The sequence below is a fragment of the Brienomyrus brachyistius genome, chromosome 9 (assembly GCF_023856365.1).
Source record: "Brienomyrus brachyistius isolate T26 chromosome 9, BBRACH_0.4, whole genome shotgun sequence".
NCBI classification, from domain to species: domain Eukaryota; kingdom Metazoa; phylum Chordata; class Actinopteri; order Osteoglossiformes; family Mormyridae; genus Brienomyrus; species Brienomyrus brachyistius.
In genome coordinates, this window is record NC_064541.1 from 19,810,214 (window position 1) to 19,825,783 (window position 15,570).

The following is a 15,570-nucleotide window of genomic DNA, read 5'->3' on the forward strand; positions in this document are numbered from 1 at the left end:
TAGGTTAAATTTCACCGCAAGGTCAATAAATTAACTATAGTTAATTATCTAAATAACAGGATGAGGTATTGATTAGCCTAACAAGGTGTACAAGTAGTCAAGTCACAAAATACATGGGTGTATTGGATGGTTGCTGTAAATACTGGGTGACTTTAGCAGGGGTTTTGAAATGGTTAAGCTAACAAGCTTTGACAGACATAATATCATAGTTTTATATCAACATGAAGATCGTTTAAACATTTTCTTTGACTGCCGAAGCCTTTTGCATAATACTGTAAGTCTATGCTGGGTGCCCGAAAGATCACATTACATTCGGCAGGTTACAAACAAATTTGGCCTCTGAGCGCTGTTCCTCACTGGTCTTGAAATCACAACCTTTTGCCCATAAGTCACCCAAACAAACAAAATGGTAATTTGTGGTGCCAGTTTGACCCCAAATGCATCACTTGTGCCGTTGGCTGTTATGTGATGGCTCCTGCGTATCTCCGACAGAGAGCCCCATCCTTCTTCCTCACCCATCTCCTCCATCTTTCCTCCCCACCCATCTCCAGAACATCTCCCTACATGGGTCGACGGGGCAGAATCAGCACCACTCCCGGATGCCGAACCATGATGGCAGCATCGTGATCCAAGCGCTGCCCTCACCTCAGTCCAGCTCTGTCATCACACAGGCGCCATCCACCAATCGACCAATAGGGTAAACATCCGCCGTCTTTCACCTTCATATCTTCATCAGAAGCCTACAGGAAAGCACAGGCCAATCTTATGGAAGGAAGAGTCTCATGCATCTCTGTGAGGGTCTTTTTTTTTGTTTTGTTAGTTGCTGTTCTTTTTCAGGAAGACTTAGATGGTTATTATAGCTAGATTAAGAAATGGAACAAGCAGAAAATGCAGCAGTGGAGCAGAATCTGTGAAAGTACAGTTAATCCTCATAAATGCTTTATTAGTGCGCCGATGTTTCCAAGGTTCAGGCAGATACAAAAACAGGCAAGGTACATGGTTTCTAACTGGGCAAATTCCATACGCTTAACATAGCAGCTGAGTATGCCAGATTCAGGGGGTGTTGGTGCTGCAGGCTAAGGTGCTGTTTGCAGGCAAAAACGTAATGTTCCTCAGAGTAACCTTGCCTGATGGGTACTAATAAATGTTGTCTAAAAAGAGAGCTGTGGTATTTTGATGACCCGGAGCTCCAGCAGAGAGTTTGAGTGATTCTTTGGTAGGTGTGCATCTGGGCTCAGGTTGGGGTCCATGCCCATTGTCCCCGGACATTTGTGAGGAGGCCCTTGAGTTTAGAAGGTGTGAGCAGAGGCAGAGGACTGCACACCGGTGATACAGCAGATGAGTGTCGGAGGGCACATGGGAAGCTGACCTGGAAAGGCGAACACAATGGCAAGGTAATGAGTTCTACCAAGTCTCTCGCCGGTAGGAATCTCGCGAGCCCCACTGACGGTGACATCAATCCTTACCTTGTGTGAGGTGGGTGGGAGAATCCAGTAGTAGATACCGAGGTTCCAGGGCTGTGGAGGAGGATTATATACTCTGTTTGGCACCACTCATACTGCTGTTTACTGTCTTTATACATATTCCTGCACAAAATGTAGAGGATTAAGATCTAGAAAATAGACAGGATACTGTCACTGGTGCTAGTTCTCTGCCGGTAAGCTTCCATAAATGTGGGGTTCCATGTGCATTCATATTCCTTTTAAATTTGCTATGAATCACTGTAAGGGTTAGTATAATGTATGTTAGTTATCCTTTGGTGTTGACCTCATTAAATCACAGAGTGTCTGTTTGCCTAATGACTCAGTCTGGCGTTGGTGTTCGGGCTGCCGTGCCTATAAATTATGAAGCGGAATATATGACCACGCAGGTTGGCATGTGAGTGCCGGGGGCGTGTCCCGTGATGACATCATCATCCACCCTGTCTGCTTTTTAAGGGTGACTCCCATATTGCCATTTTTCACCTCTCAGCGCCATAACTGATTCTGAAGGCTTCCTGGCTGCCAGACAGTCACAGTTCTGCTTCATCTATCCATCTTCTTCCCACTTGTCCTGGTCAGGGTGGCCTAGAGCTTATCTTAGGCAGCAAATGGGTGCAAGGCTAGGGTCGACTCTGGATGGGGATGCCAGTCAATCACAGGGCATAGACGTCCAATGAGCAATTTAGAAATGCTGTTAAGCCTAGCTGCATATCTTTGGACTGTGGCTGCAAACCCCGAAGACGCATAGCATGTTTTTTAAGGGAACTCAAGGAAAGGAAAAGTTGCAGCGATGGTCTTCGAAACGACAAGAAGCCTACTGTAGAGAGGATGCCGTCCCACTCTGTGCTCTGGCATGTGTCTGTGTGCATGAAGGTGGAACACTGCAACGTCAGGGTGGATGTGAATTGTTCTTTATTATGTGTGAATGAGGTGCCTCAGTGGGTACTACTGTGGCCTCACATGTCCAGGGGTCGGGCTGTCATTCCTCTGGGTTCCTCTGGTAGTACACAGTGCCTCGGTATCTCAAAATCGCGCTTAGCGTGTGCATATGTGTCTATATGTGACCTGCCCTGGACTGGCATCCCATCCATGGTGTTCCCCTGCCTTGTGCCTTCTGCTTCCTGCAGCTTGGTCCAGTCTCGGTGCGACACAGCACTGGATAAGTAGCTGAAAGTTGGGCGGAGGGATGTTCTATGATTTTAGCTAAATGAGCAAAGAGATAGGATATTTCTATCGAATAGGCAGAGCTGTTCATTTACCTAAGAGATTTGTGAAATGTCCTCATAAACAGGGGTGCCGCTCTGAGCTGTTTCCTGTTAATGCCGCGTCCCTCCTGTTCAGACCGAGTGGTCGCTGCCTTCGCCCCCCGAGACCGGAGCAGCATGAACAGGCCCGTGGCGGCCTGTTCCCCACATGGGTGAATTAGACGTCTTCTGAATTTTACATGAGATGCCCATCAGTGACTCTGACTGATAATCCAGCAGGGCCTTTAATCTGGATGGGGATGAAATTTCACACACACACACACACACACACACACACACACAGACACACACAGACACACACAGACACACACACACACACACACACACACACACACAGACACACACAGACACACACACACAGACACACACACACACACACACACACACACACACACACACTGCAGGGCCTCCCACACAATCAGTGCGTCTCAGGGAGTCTGTACCCCTCCTAATAGCATAACGCACTTGACACCTCATGGTCTCGCATGTGTCCAAAGCGTGTTTGCTCACCTCGGCACCTTGTGAAAGCGACATGCTGCCCACGTCCCGTTCTCGATCGAGTCACACATGCACGCAGCTGCAAAACCCAAAGTACACAGCGTAAACCAAGTGCGAGGCGCTTGTAGATGTGGTTGTCAGAACCAGACTGAGCTCGGCAGGTGACTGTTAGCAGTATATCCTTTGCTTGAATCTGTCAAAGGTGCGTACCGGTGTATACAAGCGCGAGACGTACACGGGCCGTGAGCTCTGTTAGAGAAAAGACTTCCTTTAGTGTTATTAACAGTCAGAATCTTAATCCCTGATGTTTTCCCTGAGTGCAAACCTGGCATCTGTACAGAGTGTCTAGGACATGAGAAAAAGAGGTGCACTATTACTACTAAAAATAAATATCCCTCCCTCATATAAATATCATAAAGAATTGCTGTGGCACATATACAAACATACATAGAGACAAAATTCATTTTTCAGTTTCTGTTCAGAGTTAATGTATTAGTGTTCTCTGCAGAGATCCAAGATGTATAGTCTTAAAACATTTTTTTAATGCACTGTCCTGTACAAGGGCATAGAAAGGAGTTTGATGTTGGCAGGGGGGGCACAACATAATAATTTAAATGCCAAGGTTTGTTTTTTTCTGGTGGTGGGGGGAGGGGGGACAAATGAGCCCAAATTAAATATTGGGAGGTGCATAGCCTTGTTCCTATACCGCTGGTCCCGTACTTGTTTCCCCCTAAAGGCTCCTCTCGTGCTCATGGCTGATGGGGCACCATGTTGGACTGCTGTTATTGAGCTGCCATTCAGTGCCATTTAGTGTCAGTCCGGGTGGCAAACTGTGTGAATGCGAAGGGATTCTGACATAAATATTAGGAGAAAAAACCCTTCCGGCGTATGTGTGTGTGTTTGCTTTGTGTGGTAGAGCTCCGAAAATGGCTAAGGTTAGAACTTCGGGACACTGATCACTCTGTCTGCGCTCTTGGGGACAAACACGTAAAAGGAATTTGATTTTCTTTATTGTCCTACAGTCGTGCCAAGGGCACAGATTTGGGTATGGATGGTCACTGCTCGTTTTGTGCGAGTACCCCTGTGTTTAGGGGAGCTGGGTTTCGGGGCTGTTTTGGTCCCTTCCGAAGATGAAATCTAACGTGCGCTCTTGCATCGTCCAGATGTTAGTTTTTGTTTAGTTCAGCAGAGCAAGGAGGGTGGTGGACCTCTTTCCCGATTCTGGGGTCAGTCTCTTGCGGGCTGTTGGTTGGGTGTTTTCGGTCGCTGTGTGTTTTGAGGGCATGTTGAGGAACTGGGGCTCATGGTGACGGCCAGTGGCGAGGCTTTCTCCGCTCGCGGGCAGGAAGGCGCTTCCTGAAAAAACACAGGGCTCCAGCCTCGTGGGGATTTGAGGCAGCGAGGGCAGCATGAGCCCTGTAGGACTGTCGCTGTTGCCAGTGTTTACTATGTGAATGAAGATCTTTCGTACTTTAAACACCAATTGTGTTAAAATGGGCTGAGGAAACTATGATTACACACTGTAAGCATATGTGGAACAGAAGCTCCCCCGTGGGTCTAATGGTGGGTGAGCTTGGGTTGGGGGACAAGGTGGCGCTTAATGGTCCAGTCACTATTTGAAAAGGGGGGGCAGGCTGATGGAGACATGAGTGGAGAGACTTTGGTGGGTGGGGGCTGTCCAGATGTTGAGCTGAAGTGTAGGGTGAAGCCTCTTTCAGGTTGTTTTTAGAGGCTGAGGAGGAGATCAGGTGGGTGGAGGAGAGCAGAGATGGGGAGCTAGTGGGACAAGTTTACGAAGAGGGTGAGTAGAAATTTCCGGGGAGAAGTGTGTCCAGGATGAAGGGAGTCCCATTAGCAGAGAAAGCAGGCAGATAATCCTCATCAGCAGGAAAGCTGGGGGTCCGAGGGGGTCCCGGTCCGACATGCGCTACTTTTCACAGGAAGCCGTGAGGGCCAGCTGCCCCTGTCACAGACCGCCTTCCCTCCAGGAACTTCCTACCCGCAGACGACACTTGCGCTGCCCCCATGCCCCTGTGTGATTGTGGGCATGTTCTGAAATAGCTGACCTGCGCCTACACCTTACCCCACGCGGCTCACACTCTGGGGTACTGGGGTGTGGAAACTGCAGTAAAATGCAGATTATAGGCCATGAGCATCGGGGCGTCGTGCAGTTTTACTTAAAATGGAAATTCTGGACGCAGCCAAATCACGAAAACAAACGGAATGTGTCATTCTGTAAAATATCAATTAGCCTTAACGATTATTGCTCAGAAACTAAAGATAGAGGCAAATAGGTTGTTCTCTGTGTTGTTTCCCGTCGTTTGTGCTCTGTGGTCATGTTTGTTCAGTGAGAGCTGCATCTCACAGGTCAGCCACTGTCAGCAGGCTGGTTGGAGGGTGAGCTGCTTCCCAGTGGAGGTTGGCTGCAGAGGTTTGGCGGCCCGTTCCTTGGCCAGTGCCTTAAGCAGTCTAGGCATCTTTGGACAGTGTAAGAGGAGAGCCATGCGCAGTATCACCGATGTGGCAGAGAGGGCCTTAAGAGGGCTGTGGCTCAAGAGAGGAGAACCATGGAGTCGTGGTAGCTAGACAGCCATCTGGACACAAGCTGGGGTCTGATCAGCCCCGGCTGGGTCACCTGGATGAGGGTGTATGATGTTGAAAGACCCGAAACACCCAATGTTTCCAGGAACCTCAATGATGATGTGTGCATCTCACGGATTACGTTTGTTCGGTTTTGAAGTACATCTCACAGGTTACATTTGTTCGGTGTAAGGTGCATCTCACAGATTATGTTTGCTTGTTTTGAGGTGTATCTCATGGATTAGGTTTTTTCACTCTGAGGTGCAGGGGAGCCCCCTCGATGGAGTCCTGGATCTGGGATGGACTTCTTGGTCTTCCCAGCCCCCGTTTCAGTGTAACCAGCTTCATGAAATGCTCCCCGACTGGACCAGCACGAGGATCGGGTGTCTTCCATACTAATCGATCGTTTAATTTATTCATGAGGCCTCAATCCCAGTGAGGGGGAACTCTGGAGGGAGTGGGCAGAGGGGTGTGTGTGTGTGTGTGTGTGTGTGTGTGTGTGTGTGTGTGTGTGTGTGTGGATTATGTTTAAATTACAATGTGGGGACGAAATGTTCCCCTCAATGTGATAAAAATCTATTTTGACGTTGTTGGGACCATTTTTTCAGGTCCCCAGAAAGATCTGTGAATGCATTCAAAAACCTAAAAGTGCCAGAAGTGTCGTATTTTGTTTGGTTACTTATGGTTACGGTTAGGGCTGGGTGGGGTTAAGGTCGTCATTTTGGGATTAGAGTTTCCCCCCATAGAAGTGAATGGAAAATCCACACAATGATATAATTACAAACCTGTGTGTGTGTGTGTGTGTGTGTGTGTGTGTGTGTGTGTGTGTGTGTGTGTGTGTGTGCGCGCCGGTGGCAGCGTTCGACAGCATGCGCGCCCCCCTGACCTGAGTACCGCGTTAGTGAATGTGGATCGCAAGTGAGCGAGAGTGCTGATGAATGGCATGAGTCTTACACGGTGAGCATGTGACTGTGTGACTCATCAGAGGTACTGCTGGCTGGGGGGGACGGAGGAATTGGGAAGTGTGAGGAAACTGGGGGGCCTGTAGTAGTTCTCCCCTGCCCCCCCCGAGGCAGTCCATATTTTTGTTCGGTTTCACCACCTGCACACCTGATTTTACTTGTCAGCTAATTATAAAGCCCTTGATTAACCTCCCTCTGGCACACAGGTGGTGGACTGGAACCAAAATGTGGACTGGCTGGGGGCAGGGGGGGCTGGGGGTGTGTGCTGATGACTGGGTTCAGAACCAGTGTGATTTTGATTGCTCCCTAGTGTTTACAAAAGGGCTCATAGGCTTGGAATCAATTACAGCTGGATTTCTACATGTTCGTTTATCCACTAGTCCAGCAGAGGCCTGTGGTTTGTGAAACTGGTTGTCTTCTGGACAGAGTGGCGTCAAAAACCCAGGGGAAGTAGGGAGAAACGATTCGTAATGCAACGAAAATCACTGTCTTGGTACGGAAAGGGACCCCACGCTTGGCTCCGCCCCGTGCTGAATTGTCAGCACCTGTCATTGCCTTGAATGTCAAGGAATATGTAATAATTAGCCTGTCGAGTGCATGAGGCCAACTGTTAATGGGGGGAACAAGGAGGAATAGTGAGTCTGTATTGGCTGAACCTTAAACGTTCCAGGAATGAGGGCAAAAATCACTGCAGCAGAATCACCGATCTCTCTTATCTCACGTAAATGTTTTGAGGGTTCCCATGCTGCAGATATCCTTTGTGTATGAGAAACACATGGTTGATGAAAAAGGCACATTCCGAGGGTCTCTCCCAGGCATAGTTGAGTTGGGGAGTGTTCCTGTCCCCCCCCCCCCCAAAGTCTGTTGGAATGGAGAATTCCAGCAGCCTCTGGCCCCTCTGGTAGTCGAGTGGAATGTTCCACTACACTGTCAGACTCCTTGTAATGTCGTGACCCACTGATTGCTCCGGTGTCAGGGTTGCAAAGCGCTCGAGGAAGTTCACAGCTGACGCTTCATATTTGCTTGCCAGATGTTGGAAGGAAGTGTGTATCTACCACAATATTTCTCTGTCATTACATTTAGGAGACATACTGCAGAGACACAGGGCTATCGGTGACAAAGATCTACCACCGTGAAGAACGGAATGTGTGTTGCCTGAAGCTTTCGCCTCAAAAGAGTACAAGAAAGTTATCAGTGTGGTCAGCTTTGATGTTTCAGCTCTTCCTGCTGCATGAAATCCACCGTTTTAATATATTTTAATTCCGGTACGCGTGGACTGTTTCAGACAAGGGTTATGTATTAAATTATCCTTAAACTATATGCACGAATATGTGCAGTTTAATGATTTTAGGATACACTTGGCATGGGATTCCTCACTAAGCATAAATCTCCAAAGAAACTGCTGGTTCCTGGTCTATCCGGCCAGCTTGTCAGAGTCGCTCATTCAGAATCACAACACAAATGATCTTTACGGTGATGTGTAGCGCCAGCTTGACAGAACAGGTTCTGCATTGGACCCCTTGCTGCTCATGTCCTCCTACATTTGGTCAGTCTCCAGTCTGTGGGCTCTGGCATGGAGAATATTTGCAGGCTATCGGCAACGAATGGGGAAGAGGGAAAAAAAAAATATGGCGAAAGGGGGAACGGACTAGAAGCATCCAAATGATCCTCAGCGGGGGGACGTGGAGCATGGCAGCCAAAGCGAAGGGGCAGTGGGCAGTTTGAGCTATTTGTGGGCCTGGATGGTGTGGAGGCGTGGGGTGGAGCTGTCGGTGGCTCAGTTCCTATTTCCAGAGTCATGAGAATTAGCGATCAGATGAGCTGGATTCTCGCTCCCACAACGTGAAGCTTTGCAAGAATGCAGCAAGAATATGTCGCTGCGGAGCATGCGCCGGAGCAAACCACACGCGTGAAAAGCATGTGTGGGTGGGGGGACTTCAATACCTTCTCCTTTTTTATATATATGAATTTCATGTTGCATACATATATAGTTTTCACACCTCTGAAAAACAGTTTGAAGGAAGTTAAAACCTAAATAAGAAGCACTGTGTACTGACATGCTGCGGGTATGGAGCCGCTGCTCTGCTTTATTTTTGAAACGTTTTTTTTTTTCCTTTTAAATGCAGAATGCATTCGCCTGTCGTCCCAGCATGTTTTAATTTCATAATGGAGTTTATTTGGCATCTGCATGAAAGAGCCCCTTGTCTGGCTCTTCTTCACTACGGTGAGAATGTTCTGGAGCTGCTCGTGAATCCTGAGCCTTTGGGATGTGCATTCTGTCTGAGCAGTAAAAGTGTAATGAGGATGGATGAGAGTGCTTGCTGCGTGTCACCCTTTGGGTCACCCGTGAGACTAGAGCACAGGGAGACGATGGTAGGATATTTAGTGGGAGGATCCTGCTCGTCTGTGGGAGGCCATTGGCCACGCCCAACGGCGCTAACACGGCATAAGCACCTGCCAGGTCTGGGCTCTGGGGGGCGTTGGCAGGCCAGGGGATTTGATGGGTGACAGTGACCCTGCCTGGCCAGCACCGAGCTCCACAGAAAGTCAACGCGGGACTACATCTGAGCTGAATTAGGATGAGCTCATTGTGTACTGCAGCGCGTTTAATAGTGCATTTGGAGAGGAACGCCCAGGCTTCGTTCCCTCTCATTCCAGCGCCTCTGTGTCATCTGTGCCTGGGGCCACCACATATGCAGGCTGCCGCACATCAGGGGGAGAGGGGATCTGCCTGGGGGTGGGGGGGTGAAGGCTGGGGTCTCTCCTGGAAGATGGCAGGGCAGACCGGGCTCTGTCCTGGGAGAAGGGGAGGTAGAATGGAACCTGTACAAGGAGGCTGGAGTCCGTATGGGAAGATGGGGGAGAAGACCGGGGTCCTCACTGGGAGATGGGGGAGAAGACCGGGGTCCTCACTGGGAGATGGGGGAGAAGACCGGGGTCCTCACTGGGAGATGGGGGAGAAGACCGGGGTCCTCACTGGGAGATGGGGGAGAAGACCGGGGTCCGCAAGGGGAGATGGGGGAGAAGATGGGGTCCGCACTGGGAGATGGGGGAGAAGACCGGGGTCCTCACTGGGAGATGGGGGAGAAGACCGGGGTCCTCACTGGGAGATGGGGGAGAAGACCGGGGTCCGCAAGGGGAGATGGGGGAGAAGACCGGGGTCCTCACTGGGAAATGGGGGAGAAGACCGGGGTCCTCACTGGGAGATGGGGGAGAAGACCGGGGTCCGCAAGGGGAGATGGGGGAGAAGACCGGGGTCCTCACTGGGAAATGGGGGAGAAGACCGGGGTCCTCACTGAGAGATGGGGGAGAAGACCGGGGTGGAGAATGGGGTCTAGGGGGATCTATAAAGGTGGAGGAAAGAAGGACATTTAAGAAGAGTGTGAAATTCTGCTGTATACGGAAGAGAGTGTAATGCGCATATGAATATACATAGAGTGATGTGTGAAGACAGCACACATAGTGCAAGCATGCGGTATCAAATTAAAAAAGTACACTGTACACACAGAATATCCTGAGAACAGAAAAGTGTAATATTACAGAGATAAATATGTAGAGATGACGATCATAACAATAATAATAATAACAAAATTATAATTTATGATAATGATTTACTATTATTATTATTATAATGATGATATAAATTAGTGATGGCGATACAGATAGCAGATAGCCCTGGATTTGTGTTACAGAGATGGGTCACTTCCGGCCATGTTATGGTTGGGGGGCAGGGGGGGGGCACACCGAGAGGAGCGGCTGCGGTGTCTGATGGCAGCAGGCAGGAATGACCCCCAGTATCTTTTTTCAGCACAGCGTAATGGAATGAGCCGGTGGCTGAATGTGCTCCAGGATAGCGCCCCCTGAAGTGGATGGGTGGAATTGTCCAATTTTGCCGACATCCTCTTCTCTGCTACTATTTACTATCCTGCCCCAAGGGCAGGATACCCCTGTACCTCGGGTCCGATCCCTGGTCCGCTAATAAAACTCAGCCTTTGTCGTCAGTCATTAGAGTTGATTTATTTGATCGGATTCTGACTGTTTCCTCAGCCTGAGTCTCCTGGCACTTTCCTCCCGCATGTGATTAAAGGCAGTAAATCACTGACACGTCCTGCTCAGTGTTTACTCCGAGCGCCAGGCAGCTGCAGGCCCTCCCTGGCCGCTGTTTCTCTCAGTGTTTGCCCCCGTCACCACGGCGACCGTGCTGCCCCGGCTGTATGCATCTGGAACTCGGCCCTGGGCTGTTTTGGTTACAATCGAAAGCTTTTTTTTCTCTCTCTCTCTCTCTCTCTCTCTCTCTCTCTCTCTCTATCGCTGTATCTAGCAGGGTTAGCAGTGACTTCACTAGCGTGCGCGGCGAGGCTAGGGTTGTCGGATGAGGGAAAGGGGTGGAGGGGCAGGCCGAGCCAGGCTGGGGGGGCGGGCAGGCAGGCAGGCAGGCAGGGAGGGGGAGGTGGGGGGTTAAGCGAGCCAAGAAGATTACATCAGTGCTGGAGCGGGTTCAGAAGGGAAGGATGTGAGTCAGTGGTGCGGCTATAAGCCTGGCTCTCTCCCCTCCCTCCGCCTGGGCTGCGGCCAGCTCGCCCGAGTTTGAGTCACACAGAGAGCGAGTCGGGATTTAGGACCCGGGATCGTGCGCATGCTGTCTGCGTGAGTGCGGGCACGGCTGTGCGGCGATCTGGCTCCGGCGCGAAGAGAATGCAGCACCGCACTGCTAGCTCTGTCGGCAGGACGGGCGGCCATGGAGGGTTTTTTCCTTTATTTATTTTTTGTAATTTCACATCGTAGGACTGACAATTGGTCCAGTTTGGTAGAAAGAAGGGAGCGAGAAAGGGAATGAAGGGAAAGGGACAGAGAAGAGGAAGAGAGGTGGGAGGGAGGGCGGGAGCCAATGGGGGAGTGGTGATGTCATGCCGAAGCCGCGAGGTGCAGGGTAATGCGAGAGCGCAGGGTCAGGACTGCACCGCATTTCCCTGCCCCCTGGGGGGGCCAGGCCCATCGCCGCATGAGCTGCACGTGTGGCGCGGGCCGTGTTCGGTTTGCCTAGTGCGCGCGCAGACTGCGTGGCGGATTTTATTTTTGCCCCGTTGGATCCACGCTCAGAAAAGGCTGCTTGTTTCCCGCGCGGATCCTTCTGGACGCCTCGCGCTGTTGGTTTTTCCGTCGACGGGCCGCAGGTGAGCGGCTCTGACGGCCCGAAGGGGCGGCCAGGGAACCTGCGCGCCTTCAAAGGCCCCTTTCTTCTTGCACAGCTGGAGCCGGCCCTAATTAACTCGCCTTCCTGCCCTCCGCACATTAATACGCTTTTCTATTGGACAGCTGTCAAGAGGCTTTTTATTTTTCCTTTTTTTTTTTTTACAGCCAGCAGTGTGTTGCAGAGGCACGACACCTTCTCTAGTGCTGGACATGCTCTTTATGTCGATCCAGCACCTCCAGACTCTGAGAGCTCGGCGAATTCGGACCTCACTGGGCCAGGGCAGAAGCGAGAGCTGTTGAGGGATAGTGGGTGCAGGGGTCACTGGATGGGGGGAGGCGGAGAGTTAGGCTAGTGAGGGCCACCGTCATTGAAGAATGCAACGCTGAATGCTAGCAGTTCAAGCTTCTCACACGCTGAAGTCTAAACATAAATGTAGCCACGGCAGTGAGCGGTGCACGCAGAGGAGCTGTGTGAAGGGAGGGCGCTGCTCTGCTGATGTTGCCATAACCCCATTTTTTTGATAGCATTGAAACTTTATTTCTTATTTCAGAGGCAAGTGGTGGAAAGCTTAACCATGAACAGGCACAGTGTGAGCACCCCGAACGGCTGTGGGGCTTCTGCCGAATGACCTGTCAGTCTCAGCAGAAAGGTGCTTTTAAGCTCTGTATGCGTGCGTGTGAGTGCGTGTGAGTGCGTGCGTGTGAGTGCGTGCGTGTGAGTGCGTGCGTGTGAGTGCGTGCGTGTGAGTGCGTGCGTGTGAGTGCGTGCGTGTGAGTGCGTGCGTGTGAGTGCGTGCGTGTGAGTGTGTGCGTGCGTGTGAGTGTGTCAGTGCGTGCGTGTCAGTGCGTGAGTGTGTGTGTGTGAGTGCGTGTCAGTGCGTGCGTGTCAGTGCGTGTGTGTCAGTGCGTGAGTGTGTGTGTGTGTGTGTGCGGGTGTGTCAGTGTGTGCGTGTCAGTGTGTGTGTGGCTCCCAGCATGTGATCACGCTGAAAAAGGATGTTAGGGCTGAGCTGAGGGCCGTAGTGCAAATGAAGTCTCTCCAGCCCGGAATCGTACGAGTATTTCTGCAGCAGGGTGACATTCAGGCTGCCAGCCTCCCTCCCCAAGCCGCCCCCGTATCTCAGGATTTTCTCCTCAACTTCAGTCGCTCGCAGCGTTTCGTGGCCAGATAGTTTGGATCGACCTCCTCAACCGAGTCACACGCAGAGATTAAGGGGATATCAGTGGAGATATCTGTCGTGCGTGTGTGAATTCGAACACCCTCATTCTCCTGCAGTCATGACATACTCTGGGGCAAATCATTCTGGTACTGCTAAGTATCTATCTGTCTGTCTGTCTCTGTCTGTCTGTCTCTGCCTGTCTGTCTCTGTCTGTCATATCACAGTTTTGAGTCACGGACTGGATTATTTCGCTTTCCATTTATTACTGAGAGAACTTAAAGAACACGTATAGCGAGGAACTTTTAACATGCCTGGTGCACGTTGCCTGGTGCACGTGGGCACCCTTGCTTTGTCTGTATCCTTTCACCACTTCATACAGAAGTTCATAGAGCACATCCATCATTATCTTTTTCTGTCTTTCTCTCATTGTATTTTCCTCATGATCGCTGCATAGCCAAAGTTTTCTTGAGATCACAGGTTATTTTCTTGAGATCATGTATTAACAAAAGTCAGGCAAACCATTCAAAGAGCCCTTGTGAAGAGACCGGGAAGCGGGGGGCACTAAAGATGCCATGGCGAATGCTAATAAATTCGCACAATTTTTTTATTGCATCCCCCCCATCTATACTTACCCCCCATGTGCTTCACATAAGGAGGGAATTCGCCCCCGTTGTGAGAAAGGAAAGCATGTGCTCTGTGGCATCGATATTTAAGCTTTAAAAAGCAGAAGCGTATTTCACACTATTACGGTTAAACTTCGCAGTTAATCCGTGATTCAGTTGCATCCTGAAACATGGGGGAGACTTTATGGCTTATGGATGAACTACGATCTGTTATACCGCCTATATCTGTCCATCTATCTAATCATGTGGGCGACGGTGGCTTGATGGTTAGGGAAGCACACTTGTAATCAAAAGATTGCAGGTTCGATTCCCCGACCAGCAAGGTACCACTGAGGTACCCAAGCACTGCTCCCCGGGCGCTGAATTAGCTGCCCCCTGCTACGTCACGAAAGTCACATATGGGTTAAAAGCAGAGGACATGTTTGGTTGTTGTGCACTGTGTGCTGTGGTGTGTTAATAATGACCACTGATCACTAAATTCTAAAGTGTCTGTCTGCCTTTTTAGTTTGTGTGTATTACTGGGGGGGGGGATCGTCCTTCTTATGGGAGTTTGAGGCCCAGTCAAAAGGCTGAGCCTATGTGGAGGGTGAACCATGTCAGAAGGTAACTCCAGTCTCCCACAGCTGTCCCCCGTCGTCCCTCAGAAGCGTTGGCTTCTCACGATGCTGCTTTGTCACTCTGTGGCGTCGGCAGCCGCTGCTGATGTGTCACACGTCCAGACGGGAACCTGAAGGCCTTTAATTTAACGGCGAGCTGGAGAGTCTGCGGCGAAGCCGGGATTACGGCGCATCACCCCGGCAGCAGGACCCAAGATCTCTCGCGTGTTAATCGGGCACGTTTGTCACTCTTGCAGGCCCATGCCGAACTCGCTGTCGTCGCTGCTGCACATGAGGAATAGGCCGCGCCAGCCGCTGCCCGCCTCGATGGCCGGGACGCTGCCGGACCCCACCATGCCGGGGTCCTCCGCTGTTCTCATGCCCGTAAGTACCCCCCCCCCCCCATGGCAAACCTTACGCAGGCATTGCTGATTCCGGTCAACCACAGCTCCGCCATTTTGTACCATTCTGCTAATTTACCTTTCATTCCTGTTTTGTCACCCCCCCCCCCCCAATAAAAATAAAACGTATAGGTGCATCTGCTTCTGTACTTCCCCTTACGAACACGCACACAAAGCCTATAATGTTCAGGAACGCCGCTTTCAGCTCCTCTGAAGTACACTGAAAGCAAAACCTCATGTTCTTATGCGAGGCCTCCTGAGGTGGACAGTGTGGGTCTGTGAGCCGGGACGAGGCCCCACCCATCGGCATTTAATGACATCACACACCATGCAATGCCAGACGACCTGTGTGTTTTTTTTTTTCTTTCTTGCTGGCATGTTCAGTCTCAGTCATTGGTGGAGCTGCCTGTGTTCCCGAGGTGACTGACGGCGGTGTAAACCTCCGCGGATCCCACTGGTATTTTCACACTAAACACACTTAACACAAATCACCCTCCCAGTATCGGGGGGGCCCCAGCTTCTCTGCGGACGGGGCCTGATGTGTCTAATCAGCCACGGTTGACACTGGACCCCCCCATGGCCAGACACTGGGGCATGGTGGCCCCCAGCCTGTGTGATGGAAGCGAACACTACACTACACTACACTACACTACACTACCTTGCTCTGGTCTCCATGGCTTCAGAGTCACACAAACTCTGCCAGGTCTCAGTCAGGGAATATTTTTGCACCTGTTCGATTTGCCCTACAGCTTTCTCACGGCTTGGCTGCAGCCATCGAGCGAGCACCTCCCGAACACGCGGCGGCTGCGGT

General features: G+C 50.8%; 1 protein-coding gene across 3 annotated transcripts in view; it reads left to right on the forward strand.

Annotated features, from left to right (window-relative positions):
* creb5b (cAMP responsive element binding protein 5b) overlaps positions 1-15,570 on the forward strand; it is a 48,821-nt gene that overhangs the window by 12,784 nt on the left and 20,467 nt on the right. For all 3 annotated transcript variants that reach the window (XM_049026696.1, XM_049026695.1, XM_049026697.1), the window contains exons 5-6: positions 552-697; positions 14,616-14,742. In XM_049026696.1, coding sequence (XP_048882653.1) covers positions 552-697; positions 14,616-14,742 — 273 coding nt within the window. The remainder of the gene's footprint in view (positions 1-551; positions 698-14,615; positions 14,743-15,570) is intronic.